Here is a 15,978-nt window from a genome sequence, read left to right on the forward strand (position 1 = left end):
ATCACAAGCCTATGATGAACCCCCTTCCCATTTTACAGATGGGAATGAGGAAGAGCAAGGTAAAAAACGAACAAACAAAAAAACAAAAAAACAGGGTCCACCCTCATGGGGATTACAGTCTACTAAAGAGGATATAGGATAGTCAAACAAATACTTAAATATATAATTACAAATTATTCTTGGAGTCGTACTGCTCTTGGAGCCCGAGTGCCCACCCTTTCCCTCAAATCAAGGTCTCAGGTAACCCTGGCAATGGGTCTTCCTGCCAGTAGTAAAGATGGCGCTGAGAGCACGCGCGCACTTTCACACACCCCCATTACCCACAATGCAGCGGGAATAAGGGAGGCTCAGTTTCTGCCAGGAGCTAATATGGCTTCCTTAGTTACACCGTTCTCTCTCTTCACCTAATCAGCGACCTTACTTTCCCAGACCAGACTGTCGAGCAGGAGCTAAGACTCCTTTTCCCCTCTGCTGACCGCCACTACAGGAGCGGTTGAAGCCAGACGACCACCTTGTGGAGTTAAACTCCGTAACCAGGGAGCACCACTTCCGCTGACGTCATTACGGCGACACGTGGATCCAAGATGGCGACGGCGATGGTGAGTGAAGGAGACTCCGGGAGCGGGAGCGGGAGCTGGAGCGGGGCCCTCCGGGGTATCCCAGGATCTTCCAGCACCCCATGCCTGGTCCTGGGCCACCTCCGGGACCCCTGACTCAGGCCTGAGGGCTACCTCTGACTGGGCTTGTCTTCCCCGAAATCCACCTCCCCGGCCCTGCCCCTGCACTCAGGCTTGTCAAGGCCCCGAGTTTTGGGGGAGGCGCCGTTTCGGAGGGAGACCTCGGCTGCTGCCTTCGCCGGTTCCCATTCTACTTTTGGTCTCCGCCCACTGTGAGCCCCATTTTCCATTTCTCACCTCCCAGTCCTGACCCCTCGGAAGACCCCCTCCCGTTATTCTTATCCTTGCTCCTCCCCGTCACGTCCAGACCCTGCTCTCCCCGCCTCCCCACCATCATAACCAGTCCGCAGATGTGACCTCTCCTCTGACCACCCTCCCCGCCCAAGCGCTGCCTCAGATCCTTTTCAGAGCCCTGTCCTCACTTACACTCATAGCTGTCCCCATCGCGCACCCCCTTGACTGCCGCTACCCCAGAGCTTGCCTTCACCTACCCCAACCCCATCTTTCATCCCTAGAGGCTTCCCTGCCCTTCCTGTCTTCTCTCAGTCAACTCCCTGCCCCTCTCTTAGGGACCTTTTACCCTGTTGGTTCTCAAACTTTACTGTGCATAAGAATCTCGAGGTGTGTAGGGGGAGGCATGTTAAAAATGCAGTTTCCTGAGCAGCCCCACTCCCAAAGATTCTAATTCCATAGGGCTAGGTGATGCCCAGGAATCTGCCCTTTTATAAGCACTCTAGTGATTATATAGTGGAGGTGGTCTGTGAACTACGTTTTGAAAAACACTAATAGCCCCACCTCACTGCTCTCCTTCCCATTTCCCAACATGGCCACACAGCTCGTTAGGGATGAAGGCTCTTTATTATGAAGCTATATGTTGGGATGAAGTCTGTGTGTGGATGAGGGTGGAGGTAAAATAGCCATGCTTGGAAGTTGGGTCAGAGCTTGCGGGCTCCTGGTGCAGAACCTTGGAAGTAAATCTTTGAAGGACTGGCCCTTTTTCCAAAAGTTTAGTTCAAATTCTGCTTGTCAAGAGACCAGAACTAAAATTGAAGTCACTTAGTCCAGAATGATTTCCTGGGTCTTCCTGCATACTGCCTCCTCAGCAGATAATTTCATCCTGGGAGTGAATGACAAGGAAGACTCAGAGAAAAGGAAATGACATTTGACTTTAGCAAAGGAAGATTCTGGCTTAAATAATTTGGTGTTGGTTTTCTCCAAACAGGGATATATTATTGACTGGTAGCAATTTTCCCTCCTTCTCTTAGCTGACTGAGAACTTATCTTTTGTTTAATGAGGGATTCCTTATTTAGAACTTCAGAGGTCAGGTAAAAAGATTTCATGGCCTTAACTGGTTTCTGTGGTTTCAGACTTCAGGCTGAACCACGAGTGGGGCAAATCCTCAAAGTAGTATGTTGAAACCTATATATATATGTATATATATTCTGGTACCACATTCAGAACAGAGATAGTGTAAGAACTTAAAAGGAAATCACACCCTCTCTTGCTATAAGGAAAACATTGAGTAAAGTGGTATTTACGGCACTGCACTGGGAAATCCCTGCCTTGTTCAGAGATTTTTAAGAGGTTATAAGCTAGCAATACATATATGTGGTACACATCTGTTTAGTCAACAAATATTTGAGTACCAATTCTGTCCCAGGAACTAGGGGTGTAGTTGTGAATTACAGGGTCAAGGTCCCTACACTTGTGGAGCCTTTCTGGTTTGAGGAGACAGGCAGTGAACAAGTAAATACGTGAACAAAATAATGTCACCAGTAGATGCTGTGAGGACAGCAAAATGAAGTGATAGTGATTAGGGGTGACTGGGTGACACAACTACTTTGGATTCAGTGGTCAGAAAGAAGTCTTCTCAGAGGAGGTGACTTGAGTTAAAACATAATTAACAAGAAGGAACCAGCCATGCAAAGAATGTTCCAAGCAAAGGAAATGGCAAGTGTAAGGGGCCGATGTGGAAGGGAGCTTGGTGTTTTTGAGGAACACACAGAAGGCTGGAGGGGCCGAAGCATGATGAGGGTTGGGGTAGGAGAGAATGATACAAGATGAAACTGGAGGGAAGCAAGAGCAACTGTTTTGAGAAGCATGCCTGGAAATGGGAAGGACTGCGGTCTACATTTTGTTGTCTGTGGATTGCATTTTGAAATAGTGTTGTATTAGGCTGCTTCCCCTTCCCATCCCCTTCAGGACAGTACTTGAAGGGAGCCAGCTTGTTCTCGGTTGGCACAGAGGCTGTGGAAAGGAGTTGGATTTTAGTCTAAGCACAGTGGAAGGAACAGTGATTTTTGCCCAGGACAGTGACTCACACCTGTAATCCCAGCACTCTGGGAGACCAAGGCTGGGAGATCGCTTGAGCTCAGGAGTTTGAGACCAGCTTGGACAACATGACAAACCCTATCTCTACAAAAAAAATACAAAAAGAAAAAATTAGCTGGGCTTGGTGGTGTGCACCTGTAGTACCAGCTACTTGGGGGGCTGAGGTGGAAGGATCACTTGAACCTCAGTGAGCCCTGATCACTGCACTGCACTCCAGCTTTGGCAACAGAGCGAGACCCTGTCTTAAGAAACAACAACAGGCCGGGAGCAGTGGCTCATGCCTGTAATCTCAGAATTTTGGGAGGCTGAAGCAGGCAAATCACTTGAGGCCAGGAGTTCAACACCAGCCTGGCCAACATGGCGAAACCCTGTCTTCTAAAAATACAAAAATTAGCAGGGTGTGGTGGCACACACCTGTAATCCCAGCTACTCGGGAGGCTGAGGCACAAGAATCGCTTGAACCCGGGAGGCGGAGGCTACAGTGAGCCAAGATCGTGTCACTGCACTGCAGCCTGGGTGACAGAGTGAGACCCTATCTCAAAAAAAAAAAACAAAAAACAAAAAAACACACCACCAACAACAAAACCCTGAAAGTACGGTGATTTAGTGTTTGTTGTGCCACCTGGGAGTATTGTACTGAAAACAGTAACTGATTTAAAGAAGCTGAGTATGTAACGTATGCAGTGACCCGCAGAGGCCAGTTTAAAGGGTGCATATGGAGAAACTTCATATCTGGTGCAATAGTGAAAAGGTGTAGAAGCAAATTTATTACAGGGGTATGTGATGAAGGGGCAAAGTGGAGTCACAGGCTTGAGTTTGGTCTGTGTCAGCACTTCATTACACGGAAGTCAGAATAGTCCCCACACCCTCATACACACCCTCATTTCATAACCATTGGGGCAAGGGGGTGCGGTAGACCTACTTTGGAGTGTATGGGTCTCTGAGGTGAGTCATACAGCCAAAGAGGAACTGAACTAGTGGATTCAGTGGCCGTGGGAATAGCTGGGTTGCTGGTTTGTCCTTTGTTTTGAAAGTTAGAGTTGTGGGTGCAACTGCGGTGGCATGTGAGCTTTTCCCTTTCTCTCTTTCCTTGGTGAATGGCTCTTCTTCCCCAAGGGTTGAGCCGCCAGCTCCCAAAACAATGTTAGTATAGAGGGTGTTTCCTGAACCTGCAGGGCAAGACTTCTCCCTCCATAGAAGATAGCTGGTGTAAACTGAAGTTCTCTTTGATTTTCCTGTCTTCTTCCATCCTTAGATTTAGACTACTCTGTAAAGTTACAGGATACAGTGTTGATCTAGCTAGGTCTGAATTGAGATGCAGGCTCATGTCTCACTCTTTATGGAAAACGGTTCTTGAGAATATTATTTCATTGAAACTTGGGAAATGTCCATTGAGTACATTTCTAGATGTGTCAGGAGTCTAGAAACTTCAGTTTGGAGAATAAAACTCTACTTCACATCATTGTTCATACTGTTTTGGTTTTTATTATAATCTTCTTTATGGATATAATTCATATGCCATAAAATTCACCCCTTTAAAGTATATAATTTAGTGGGTTTTAGTGTTTTTATAGGTTGTGCATACACTAAATGTGATGGTTATCACCATTGTGTAATTCGGAACATTTCATCACCCCAAAAAGAGAGTCACTCCCTACTCTTCCGTCCCCACAGCCCTAGGCAACTACTAATTTACCTTCTGTCCCTATAGATTTGCCTATTCTGGACATTTCATACAAAGATAATTATATAATATGTGATCTTTTGTGTCTGTCTTCTTAGCATAATGTTTTCAAAGTTTATGTTGTATCATGTATCAGTAGTGCCGCATCCCTTTTTTATGGCTGAATCTTCCCTTGTATGGATGTACCACAGCTTGTTTATCACTCATCAGTTGATGGATATTGGGATTGTTTTCACTTTTTGGTTGTTAGGTATAATGCTGCTGTGAACATTCAGGTGTAAGTTCTTGTGTGAACATATGTTCAGTTTCCATGGGTGTATGGAAGTGTATTCCTGCATCAGTTCACACTGTTTTGAGGTTACTTGGGTTTGATCCACTCCAGAAACAGGAATGGAATAAATGACATCATGATTCCTTTGTGCTAATGGAGCCAATGCCAGTAGTCCCTCCAGCCCCAGTCAAAGGTACAGAAACTGGTTTTGTTTGTTTGTTATTATTATTTGAGACAGGGTCTCACTCTCTCATCCAGGCTGGAGTGCAGTGGCACGATCATAGTTCGCTGCAGCCTCCACCTCCCAGGCTCAGGCGATCATCTCGCCTTAGCCTTCTGAGTAGCTGGGACTACAGGGACGCACCACATCCACCTAATTTTTTAATTATATTTTTCTTAGAGACGGGGTCTTGCTATGTTGCCCAGGCTAGCCTTGAACTCCTGGCCTCAAGCAGTCCTCCCGTCTTGACCTCCCAAAGTGCTGGGATTACAGGTGTGAGTCACTGTGCCCAGCAAAAACTGTTTTTAATGGTGGAATATGGTGCTAATCAGGTTGGATGATAGAGTCCTGGAACAGAAGGCCGGAGGCCTGAACTGTGCCATCAGTCTTGTGTGCAGGAAGTTGCTGTCTCCTCTGGACCCCATGTACAGGAGGACATGAGCTGACTGAAGAAGGAACGCTGGAGCAGGAGCCAGCAGCCTGGGCTTGGTCCCAGCGCTGCCACTGATGCATTGTGTGGCCTGGGGCAAATTACTTTGGCTTCATTAGTCTGTTTTCCACATATGTCATGTGTGAAATTAAGGTTTGTACTTGATGATTTCCAAATTCCGAGTTGAAAATTTTGTAGTTTGGAATACTTTAAGGTGAGTTTCGCTAATATGCCTATAAAATCAGACTTATTTTGTTTTTTCCATGATGATGGTCACTGTGATCTTTCCAAGCTGTTGTGTTGGTTGTATTGTCTGTCTGATCACCCAGGTTTCCCCACCTGCCTTATGTTCTGCAGGAGCTACTGTGTCCTTGGAGCTGAGGTGCTGACATCGGGCTTTGGTTAAATGTGTTTCTCTGAGGGGTCCCTTTAAAGGAATACCCTTAATCCCCCTCAGGAAGTACAGAGGAGGTTGGGATCACATTAAGTTGCCTCTTGGTTTCTGTTTTACAACTTGGACAAACGTCTCCCTTTGATCTTGGCATTAAAGAAGCATGTCACAGAATGTTGGAGAAGGTTGAGTTTTGATCTCTGGGCACTGGCAAAAAGATGGGAAGGACCCAGGATGAGAAGAGCCATCTGGCCACAGATGAATAATAGGAGCCACTACCACCTTCAAGCTTGCTTTGATCCCTGAACCATTTGCTGACACTAGAGTTTCCCAAATGGGGCATGGATGGGGACACCCAGGACTTCTCAGTTCCGTCTCATTCCTTTTCATTGATTCCTTCTCTCCCTTCCTAACATGGTTTCTCACCTATGCCTGATGCTTTAAACCGACAGACCTCCCAGGGTTTGAAATCCTCTTATGCTTGGTCTGAGAATCTGGGCTAGACTCCCAGCTCTGACACTGTGATTACTTTTGTGACTTTGGACTGATTGGTTATGTGATTTTGGGAAAACCGTTTGCGCTTTTAAGCCTCAATTACCTTACATTAAAATTTTTTATTGTGGTAATAACAAAATCTACCACTTTAAGCTTTTTTTTTTTTTTTTTTTTTTTTGAGACAGAGTCTCACTCTGTCGCCCAGGCTGGAGTGCAATGGTGCGATCTCAGCTCAGTGCATTACTGCAACCTCTGTCTCCTGGGTTTGAGCGATTCTCCTGCCTCATCTTCCCAAGTAGCTGGGACTACAGGCATGTGCCACCACGCCTGGCTAATTTTTGTATTTTTAGTAAGGACAGGGTTTCGCCATGTTGGCCATGCTGGTCTCGAACTCCTGACCTTGGGTGATCCACCTGCCTCAGCCTCCCAAAGTGCTGGGATTACAGGCATGAGCCACCATGCCTGGCCCACTTTAAGCATTTTTAAGTGTGCAGTTCAGTGGCATTAAGTATGTTTACATGTATGCAGCTGTTAGCACCATCCGTCTCCAGAACTTTTTCATCATCTCATTTTTGAAACAAGGATGATATTCTCAAGGGATTGTTGTGATGATTAAATGAAATATGAGATGAAAGTGCTAGCACGGAGAGGGCACTCTGTAACTTTACTCCAAGGTTTGAAGTCTTCCCGAGGTGAGCTATCTAAGCCTGCTGCTTGGGCTAGCTGAGAGTTCTTTTATAAATACTCAAGGTGGAGACAGGAGAGCAGTATGTTTCTGCACTTTGTGGTGTCAGGGTTGAAGTCTGGTTGCCTGTTGCTTTGTGAGGGTGGTTATTAGTTTCACCTGGACTTCCGCAGTGCAGCCTGCTGTGCGTTTTTCCCTACCCCCAAATTACAGCTTTGAGTCTTTCATGTGTCTCTGTTCAACAGCTACTCTGTGTCTGTGGGCTCTGAAATAAAGGCTACATTTTCAGTTTCCTGTGGCTAATTTGTTTTTTGTTTGTTTGTTTGTTTGTTTCTTGCCCTGTGAGTTCTTTAGTTCCATGGGCCTGCTTGGTAAGTAGTCTCTAGCTGTCATTAGCCTTCATTCACATGCGGTTGGACTCTTGGTAAGCTTTAACTGACTGGGTAATTGATTTCAGTTAACTGTTGGCAAACTGTGCCCAAAGCCTTTTTCTTTTTTTTTTTTTCCTCTCTCCTTTTTCCTTTTTCTGTCTTTTTTTTTTTTGCTTAATCTGAGGGAGCAGTTACTGACATGGTCTCAAAATGGTGACTGTCGCCAGGCACAGTGGCTTACACCTGTAATCCCAGCACTTTGGGAAATGCCGAGGTCGGAGTGGGTCATTTGAGGTCAGGAGCTCAAGACCAGCCTGGCCAACATGGCGAAACCCTGTCTCTACAAAAATACAAAAAATTCGCCGGGTCTGGTGGCAGGCACCTGTCATCCCAGCCACTCAGGAGGCTGAGGCAGGAGAATCACTTGAACCCAGGAGGCGGAGGTTGCAGTGAGCCAAGATCATATCACTGCACTCTAGCCTGGGCAACAGAGCTAGACTGTCTCAAAAAAAAAAAAAAAAAAAAAAAACAAGTGACTGTCTTTTAGAAAGAAAAAGAAGAATCTAGTCTATTGCTAAGGAAAATGCTGCTTTTGCAGTAGGAAAGGCATGGAACAGGAACCAAAAAGGCCGTTCAGATTGGCCAGATGTATTGCTGCTAGTTGATGCTATTTATGGGAAAGGAGATTGCAAGGCAGAGGGCTCCAGAAAAAGTTAACTTCTGGTTACAGAGAAATGCAAGTGAATGAAATAATTTTTCGTTCTCAGGGAAACTTCCTGTTTTCTTTGGAAGATGTTAATTGTTCACACCTTTCAAACTGGGTGGGGCGAATTTGGAGTGGCTGGGGGTACTTTTGAGTCCTAGCAGCCCTTCATTAGACAGCTGTTTGGGGGAGATATTTCTGAGTGCCCAACCCACCCCCGCCCCCCCCCAAGAATAAAACAGATGGGGAGGGAAAGACCTTGATTCTTGGTTCTCTTGAGCTTTATAACATTCTAGGTCACCTGTATCTTTGCCAGTGATGGCGTGTTAGATTACAGCACAAAAGGCTTCTAGATTGCCATCACCTTGTTCCTTGATATGCTGCCTTTGAGGTCTCGTGACTTGGAAACCAAGTAGCAAAAGCAAAATGACGTTGAATGGGCTGGGTTCACATCTCTTAGGACTCCTTGCATGGCTCTGAACATGCAGAAGATGATTACTAAATATTTAATTGACTTTTCAGACTGAACCTCTCATGGGAGTTAATGAGGCAATCAATTAAAAATTAAAAGAAAATTTAAAGGAATTTCCTAAGAAGCAGGTACTTTGCTCTTTCCTTACAGAAAAGAACTGCAGACCAAACATCCTCTATCAGGCTATCAGGAATATAGAAGGTGATGAAGTCATAGAATCCTAAAAAGTTGGAACAGTGTCCAGGGGTTTTACCAGAAACCCATGAACTTCTAGTCCTTGATTCTCTGTGTATTGGAATATTTTTTCCGAGATCAGTATCTGTAGCTTTGATAAGTTTCTCAGAGGGATTTGTGACACCCTCCCCAAGATTAAAAATTGCTGATCTGTCTGCTTACCCACATACCTGGTGCCAGAATCTGCTCTGCATAATTCTTACCTTAGCCCACTTTCTGCACATCTTCTGTGGAACTCATCCCAGTATTTTCAGAGGCAACCCATTTCCTTCACTTCTTAAAATATAAATGAATATTTGTCTTTAATTTTTTAATTTTCTTAGAGATAGGGTCTCACCCTGTCACCAGGTTGGAGTGCAGTGGTGGAATCATAGCTCACTCTAACTGCAGCTGTCGGACTCCTGGGCTCAGGTGATCCTCCCACGTAATTATAGGTATTAGCTACTATGCCCAGCCTAAATATATTTATTTCATTTTATTTATTCATTTATTTATTTTTTTTTATTTTTTATTTTGAGACAAGGTCTCACTCTGTTGCCCAAGCTGGAGTGCAGTGGCGTGATTTCTGCTCACTGCAAACTCCACCTCCCAGGCTCAAGTGATCCTCCCACCTCAGCCTCCAGAGTAGCTGTGACTACAGGCAAGCACCACCATTCCTCATTAATTTTTTGTATTCTTTGTAGAGACGAGGTTTTGCTCAGACTGGTCTCAAACTCTTGGGCTCAAGCGATCCACCTGCCTCGGCCTCACAAAGTGCTGGGATTATAGTCGTGAGCTACTGTGCCCGTAAATGTATTTATTTTTAATAAGGTGATCCATGTACGTGGAAAAAAGTATTAAAAGGCTATAAAAGTATCAAAACATTATGTTGTGTGCCTACCATAAATATATTCAATTTTTACTTGTCAGTCTTTAAAAAGCTATAAAATGGATCAGGCGCAGTGGCTCACACCTGTAATCCCAGCATTTTGGGAGACTGTGTTGCTCATAAAGGAATACCAGAGGCTGAGTAATTTATAAAGAAAAGAGGTTTATTTGGCCAGGTTTGGTGGCTCATGCTTGTAATGTCAGCACTTTGGGAAGCTGAGGCAGGTGGATCGCTTGAGCCCAGGAGTTCAAGACCATCCTGGGCAACATGATGAAACCCAGTCTCTATTAAAAATACAAAAATTAGGGCTGGGCACCGTGGCTCACGCCTGTAATCCCAGCACTTTGGGAGGCCAAGGCGGGCAGATTCTAGTGGGTGTGTGGTGGTACCTCACTGTGGTTTTGGTTTGCATTTTCCTATTGACAAATGATATTAAATATATTTTATGCTTATTAGTCATTCATATATCTTCTTTGGTGAATTTCTGTACAAATCTCTTGTCCATTTTTAAATTGGATTGTCATTTTCTTATTAAGTTTTAAGTGTTCTTTGCATATTCTGGATATAAGTTCCTTATCAGGTATGTGATTTGCAAAGAATTTTCCACTAGTCTTTGGCCCATCTTTTCATTTTCTTAGTGGTATCTTTGGAAGTGTAAAAGTTTTTAAATTTTTTTGAAATTTAATTTATTATAATTTTTTTAATGGATTCTGGTTTTGGTGTTGTATCTAAGACATTTTTGCCTAACCCAAGATCACAATGATTTCTTATTTTTTTCCGTATAGAGGTTTTTGAGTTTTAGCTTTTTTGTTTAGTTCTGTGATCCATTTTGACTTAATTTTTGTGTGTATGTTCTGAGGTTCCATGTGCATATGGCTACCCAGTGGTCCAAGCACTATGTTTTGAAAAGACTTATGTTTCACTATTGAATTTGCCTTGTCAGCTTTGTTGAAAATCAATTTAGTATAAATGTAAAGATTTATTTCTAGACTTTTAATTATTTTCCACTGATCTTTATGCATATTCTTACTACACTGTCTTGATATTGTAGCTTTATAATATGTTTAGAAATTATGTAGTATAAGTCCTCCAATTACGTTTTTAAGGTTGTTTTAGATGTTCTGGGTCCTTTGTATTTCCATATAAATGCTAGAATCAGCTTGTCAGTTTCTACAGAAAAACCTGCTGGAATTTTGATAAGGATTGCATTGAATCTATAGATCAATTTGGGGAGAACTGACATCCTGACAATATTGAGTCTTCTAGTCCATGAACGTGGAATATCTCCGCAATTACCTTTGTTCATTTCTCAGCAATTTCAGAATTTTCAATATACAAGTCCTTTTAAAAATATATATTCCTAAATATTTTATTCTTTTTGATACTAAGTGGGGCGTTTTTTTTTTTTTTAGTTTTAGTTTTGGATTGTTGTTGCTAGTATGTGGAAATACAATTAATTTTTCTATATTGATCTTATAGTCTGACCTTGCTTAACTTGTTTATTAGTTCTAGTAGTTGTTTTGTGTATTCCTTAGGATTTTCTAGATACACAATCATGTGATCCGCAACTAAAAGCACTTTTTGCTTATTTCTTTTAATTTTTTCCCCTATGCTTCTTCAGGGATGCCCTTAATTATTAATGTGTTTGCTTTAGTGCAGTGACTTATAGTATAGTGTTGAACGGAAATGGCAAGAGTAGGCATCCTTGCCTTGTTCCTGATCTTAGGGGAAATAATTCAGTTTTTCAGTACTGAGTGTGATGTTGGCTGTGGATTTTTCATAGCTGCCCTTTATCTGATTGAGGAAGTTCCCTTCTAGTCCTAAATTGTTGAGAGTTTTAATGATGAATATGTTGGATTTTATCAACAGCTTTTTCTTTTTTTTTTTTTTTTTTTTTTTTTTGAGACGGAGTCTCGCTCTGTCGCCCAGGCTGGAGTGCAGTGGCGCGATCTCGGCTCACTGCAAGCTCCGCCTCCCGGGTTCACACTATTCTCCTGCCTCAGCCTCCCGAGTAGCTGGGACTACAGGCGCCCGCCACTGCGCCCGGCTAATTTTTTTGTATTTTTAGTAGAGATGGGGTTTCACCGTGGTCTCGATCTCCTGACCTCGTGATCCGCCCACCTCGGCCTCCCAGAGTGCTGGGATTACAGGCGTGAGCCACCGCGCCCGGCCTATCAACAGCTTTTTCTACATCTATTATGATGATCATATGATTTTTGTCCTTTATTCTGTTTATCTCGTGTATTATATTAATTGATTTTCAAATATTAAGCCAACCTGGGATAAACACCACTTGGTCATGATGTATAAACCTATATTCAATTTTCTAATATTTTGTTAAGAATTTTTTCATCTGTTCATCATCATCATGAACACACAGGATAGTTGTCTGTAGTTTCCTTTTCTTGTGATGTCTTTGCCTGGCTTTGGCACGTGGTTTTTAAAAATTTATTTAGACAAGTGAAAAAAGGCTATACATAAACTACATAAACCTGCTGTGCCTCTTTTTTTTTTTCTACGTAATAGCTTATGTTGGCAGTACTTCAGTAACAGTTCTACCTTCTATGTAAGTATATATCACTAAATTACCCTCCCTAAAGACTGTACCAGTTTACCTACATCTAGGCTAATCATACTTTTTAAAGCTTTATAACTCTGTTAAGCAAAAAATGAGATATTATTTTGACCTACAGTTTTTAAATTATGAATGATGCTGAGCATCTTTTTGTGTTTGGCCATTTGAGCTTTTTTTTTAACTGCCCATTCGTATTTCTTTTGGATTATTTGTCCTTTATCGGTTTCTATTGTTCTTGTATATTGAAGAAAGTAGTTCTTGGTCAAGTATGTTAAATGTTTTTACCTAAACTCTTTTTCCTTCTCTTTGGTGTATTTTTTCATTTTTTTCCTTTATACATTTATATATACTTTTTCTTTATACCTTCTGGATTTTGCTTTATTCTTAGGAAACTTTCCACGAAGATTATTTAAAAGCCTATCCATATTTTCTTCTAATACTTCTATTTTAATTATACTTGCAAGTCTTTTATGTTCTTTCCAGCAGTATCAAACACTTTGGATAACTCTCTAGCTCATATGTTCTCTCTCTCATATATATATATATATATATATATATATATATATATATATATATACATACATATATATATATATATTTTTTTTTAAAGAGATAGGGTCTCCCTCTGTCATCTGTGCTAGAGTGCAGTGGCACAATCATAGCTCCCTGCAACCTCAAACTCCTGAACTCAAGCGATCCTCCTGCCTCAGCCTCCCAAGTAGCTAGGTCTGCAAGCCCACTTCACCATACCCAACTAATTTTTAAATAATTTTGTAGAGACAAGGTCTCACTATTTTGTCCAGGCTGTTCTCAAACTCCCATCTGTCCTCAAGTGATTCTCCTGCCAAAGTGCTGGGATTGCAGGTGTGAGCCACCATGCCTGGTCTACATTTTAATGTTTAGTAAAACTAGTCTGCCTTCATTATTCCTCTTTTCAAAATCATCCCAAAGTAAAGGACAAATACCAAATTGACTACAATGGTTTGTTAAAAGAAAGGCATTGAATTGGGGGAGAGACAAGTGAGACAAACAATCAGAGGAAAATAATTGGAAAGGGATGGTCGAAGGAGAAAAATAAGCAGTTCATCTGTGGCAGTACAGTTCTTCTTGAACACCTCTAATCGTGACCTCAAACTGTCCCTAAGCATGGTTCCCAGCCTGGTGATAGACCTCTGTTCACTTGGCTGTGCCAGTCTGGGTGGAGCTGGACTTACTTCACTTTGCAGATAACTTGCTGTGTGACCATGGGTCTTTCAGTTTCCCTCTCTGACCTCCTGGATTATATGACCTCTGAAGTTCTTTTAAAAACTCTTTTTTTTTTTGAGATGACGTCTCATTCCGTCACCCAGACTGGAGTGCAATGGCACAATCTTGGCTCACTGCAACCTCTGCCTCCCAGGTTCAAGCAATTCTCCTGCCTCAGCCTCCCAAGTAGCTGGGATTACAGGCGTGTGCCACCACGCCTGGCTAATTTTTGTATTTTTAGTAGAGACAGGGTTTCACCATCTTGGTCAGGCTGGTCTCAAACTCCTGACCTCAGGTGATCCACCCTCCTCGGCCTCTCAAAGTGCTTGGATTACAGGTGTGAGCCACCGCACCCAGCCCTACAAATTGTCTTTTTAACCCCATCAAACCCAACTTGGAATGGAAACTTGCCTTGTTTTGTTTTACTTTTACGTTACTTTGGTTGATAAAATGTCAAATATTCTCAAGGGAATTATGAACTTCTTGAGCTTCAAGGGAGGTCATGAGGCCTCTGATTCAACCTGTTCATCAGGGCAGAGACCTCCTCTGCCACCTCCTCCCATGGTCACTCAGCTCACGGTGATGGTTGCATAGCTTTCCTGTTAGAAGAGCCCTTAGAGTGGGCCCACTGCATCTCCCTTGCAGTGTCCTCCTTGGTTCTGCTTTCTTGTGCAACCCAAAACAAGTCCACCCTGCCTTATCAAGCACCTACTATGTGCCAAGTGCTCTATGAACTTTATTTAATCTTTACCACCATCACCCTACCATGAGGTTAGTAGTATTTTCCTAGTTTACAGATAAGAACCCAAGACTCAAAAGAGTTATACAAATTTACCCAAAGTCACACAGCTAGGAAGTGGTAGGTTTGGGATTTGAATTCATGTCTGTATGGCCCTCAAAGCCTGTGCTTTTTCCGGTACACCAGTGGTTTTCAAAGTGTGATTTCAAGAGCAGCAGCATCTTCTGGGAACTTGCTAGAAGTGCACATTCTCAGGCCCTGCCCCAGACCCAGGTGTTTTAGTAAGCCCTCCTGGTAATTTCCATGCATGCTCAAGTTTCACCACTGCATGTCATGTGTTCCGCTTCTGTACCTGGCTGCTGCTTCTCTTCACATTTGACCAAGAATTTATAAGTGATTTCTCTTTTTTCTTTTTTGAGACATAGTCTCGCTTTGTCACCCAGGCTGGAGTGCAGTGGTGTGATCATGGCTCACTGACTCAGGTGATCCCTCCCACCTCAGCCTCCCCAGTAGCTGGGGCTACAGGCACGTGCCACCACGCCCAGCTAACTTTTTGTATTTTGGGTAGAGATGGGGTTTCAGCATGTTGCCAAGGCTGGTCTCAAACTCCTGGGCTCAAGCAATCCACCCACCTCTGCCTCCCAAAGTGCTGGGATTATAGGCATGAACCACCGCACCGGGGTAGATTATTTCATTTATCGTTATTAGATGTCAAATCTAGGACTGGATATTACTACGTCTCCAGAGCAGAAATGTGCTGCACACAGCCCTCTTTCCCCTAAACACACACACACACACACACACACACACACACACACACACACACACAGAGTAGCCAGAGTAACCTTTAAAACTGCAGATATGATTTATTCCTTTTCTACTTAAAATTCCCGAGTCTCCTCACTGCACTGAGAACAAAGCCCAACACTTGTTGCTCATAGGATGGTCCATGAACAAAAGTGTCGTCATTATCTAGGAGCTTGTTAGAAATGCAGAGTCTCAGGCCCTACCCAGACCTTCTGAATCAGAATCTGCATTTTAACAATGTCACCAAGTGATTTAAATGCACATTAAACTTTAAGAAGCACCAGCCTATATATTACCTGCCAAAAACTCATAGTTGCCACCAGGCCTTTGCGTCTGTGTTTTGCTCTTTCTGGAACCCTTCTCTCTTTCCTCTCACCTCCCTTCAGGTTTCAGGGTAGACTTAAGTTCTTAGATTTGCACTCATTCCCTGCCCCAAGACTGGGTATATTGCTGCTCCCATGTACTCCCCAACATATTGCTCTTAGCCTCTTAACTTGCTGAGAGCATCTGGGACCTAGTGTTGTGATGGGCTGATGGCTCGTCTGTGTCCCCCCACCCGCCTGAAAGCTCCTTGTGGGCATGTATTCTTGAGGCTGGCACAGTGCCTGACACACAGTAGGTGCTCAATAAGTAGTTGGTGAACTAATTTCTTTTTTTTTTTTTTTTTTTTCTGAGACGAAGTCTCGCTCTTGTCCCCCAGGCTGGAGTGCAATGGCGCTATCTTGGCTCACTGCAACCTGCACCTCCCGGGTTCAAGCAATTCTCCTGCCTCAGCCTCC

The 15,978-nt window shown here is 43.2% G+C and overlaps 1 protein-coding gene across 3 annotated transcripts in view; it reads left to right on the forward strand.

Annotated features, from left to right (window-relative positions):
* The first annotated feature begins 332 nt into the window (after window positions 1–332).
* Window positions 333–15,978, forward strand: part of TM9SF4 (transmembrane 9 superfamily member 4) — a 54,891-nt gene continuing 39,245 nt past the window's right edge. Inside the window, exon 1 of one of the 3 annotated variants that reach the window (XM_004061975.5) lies at window positions 333–599. In XM_004061975.5, coding sequence (XP_004062023.2) covers window positions 585–599 — 15 coding nt within the window. In that variant the 5' untranslated portion in view covers window positions 333–584. Of the gene's footprint in view, window positions 600–870; window positions 890–15,978 lie in introns of those variants that run through there. The other 2 variants (XM_055373290.2, XM_055373292.2) reach the window with 2 other exon arrangements.

Source organism: Gorilla gorilla, chromosome 21, assembly GCF_029281585.2.
Source record: "Gorilla gorilla gorilla isolate KB3781 chromosome 21, NHGRI_mGorGor1-v2.1_pri, whole genome shotgun sequence".
Taxonomy (NCBI): domain Eukaryota; kingdom Metazoa; phylum Chordata; class Mammalia; order Primates; family Hominidae; genus Gorilla; species Gorilla gorilla.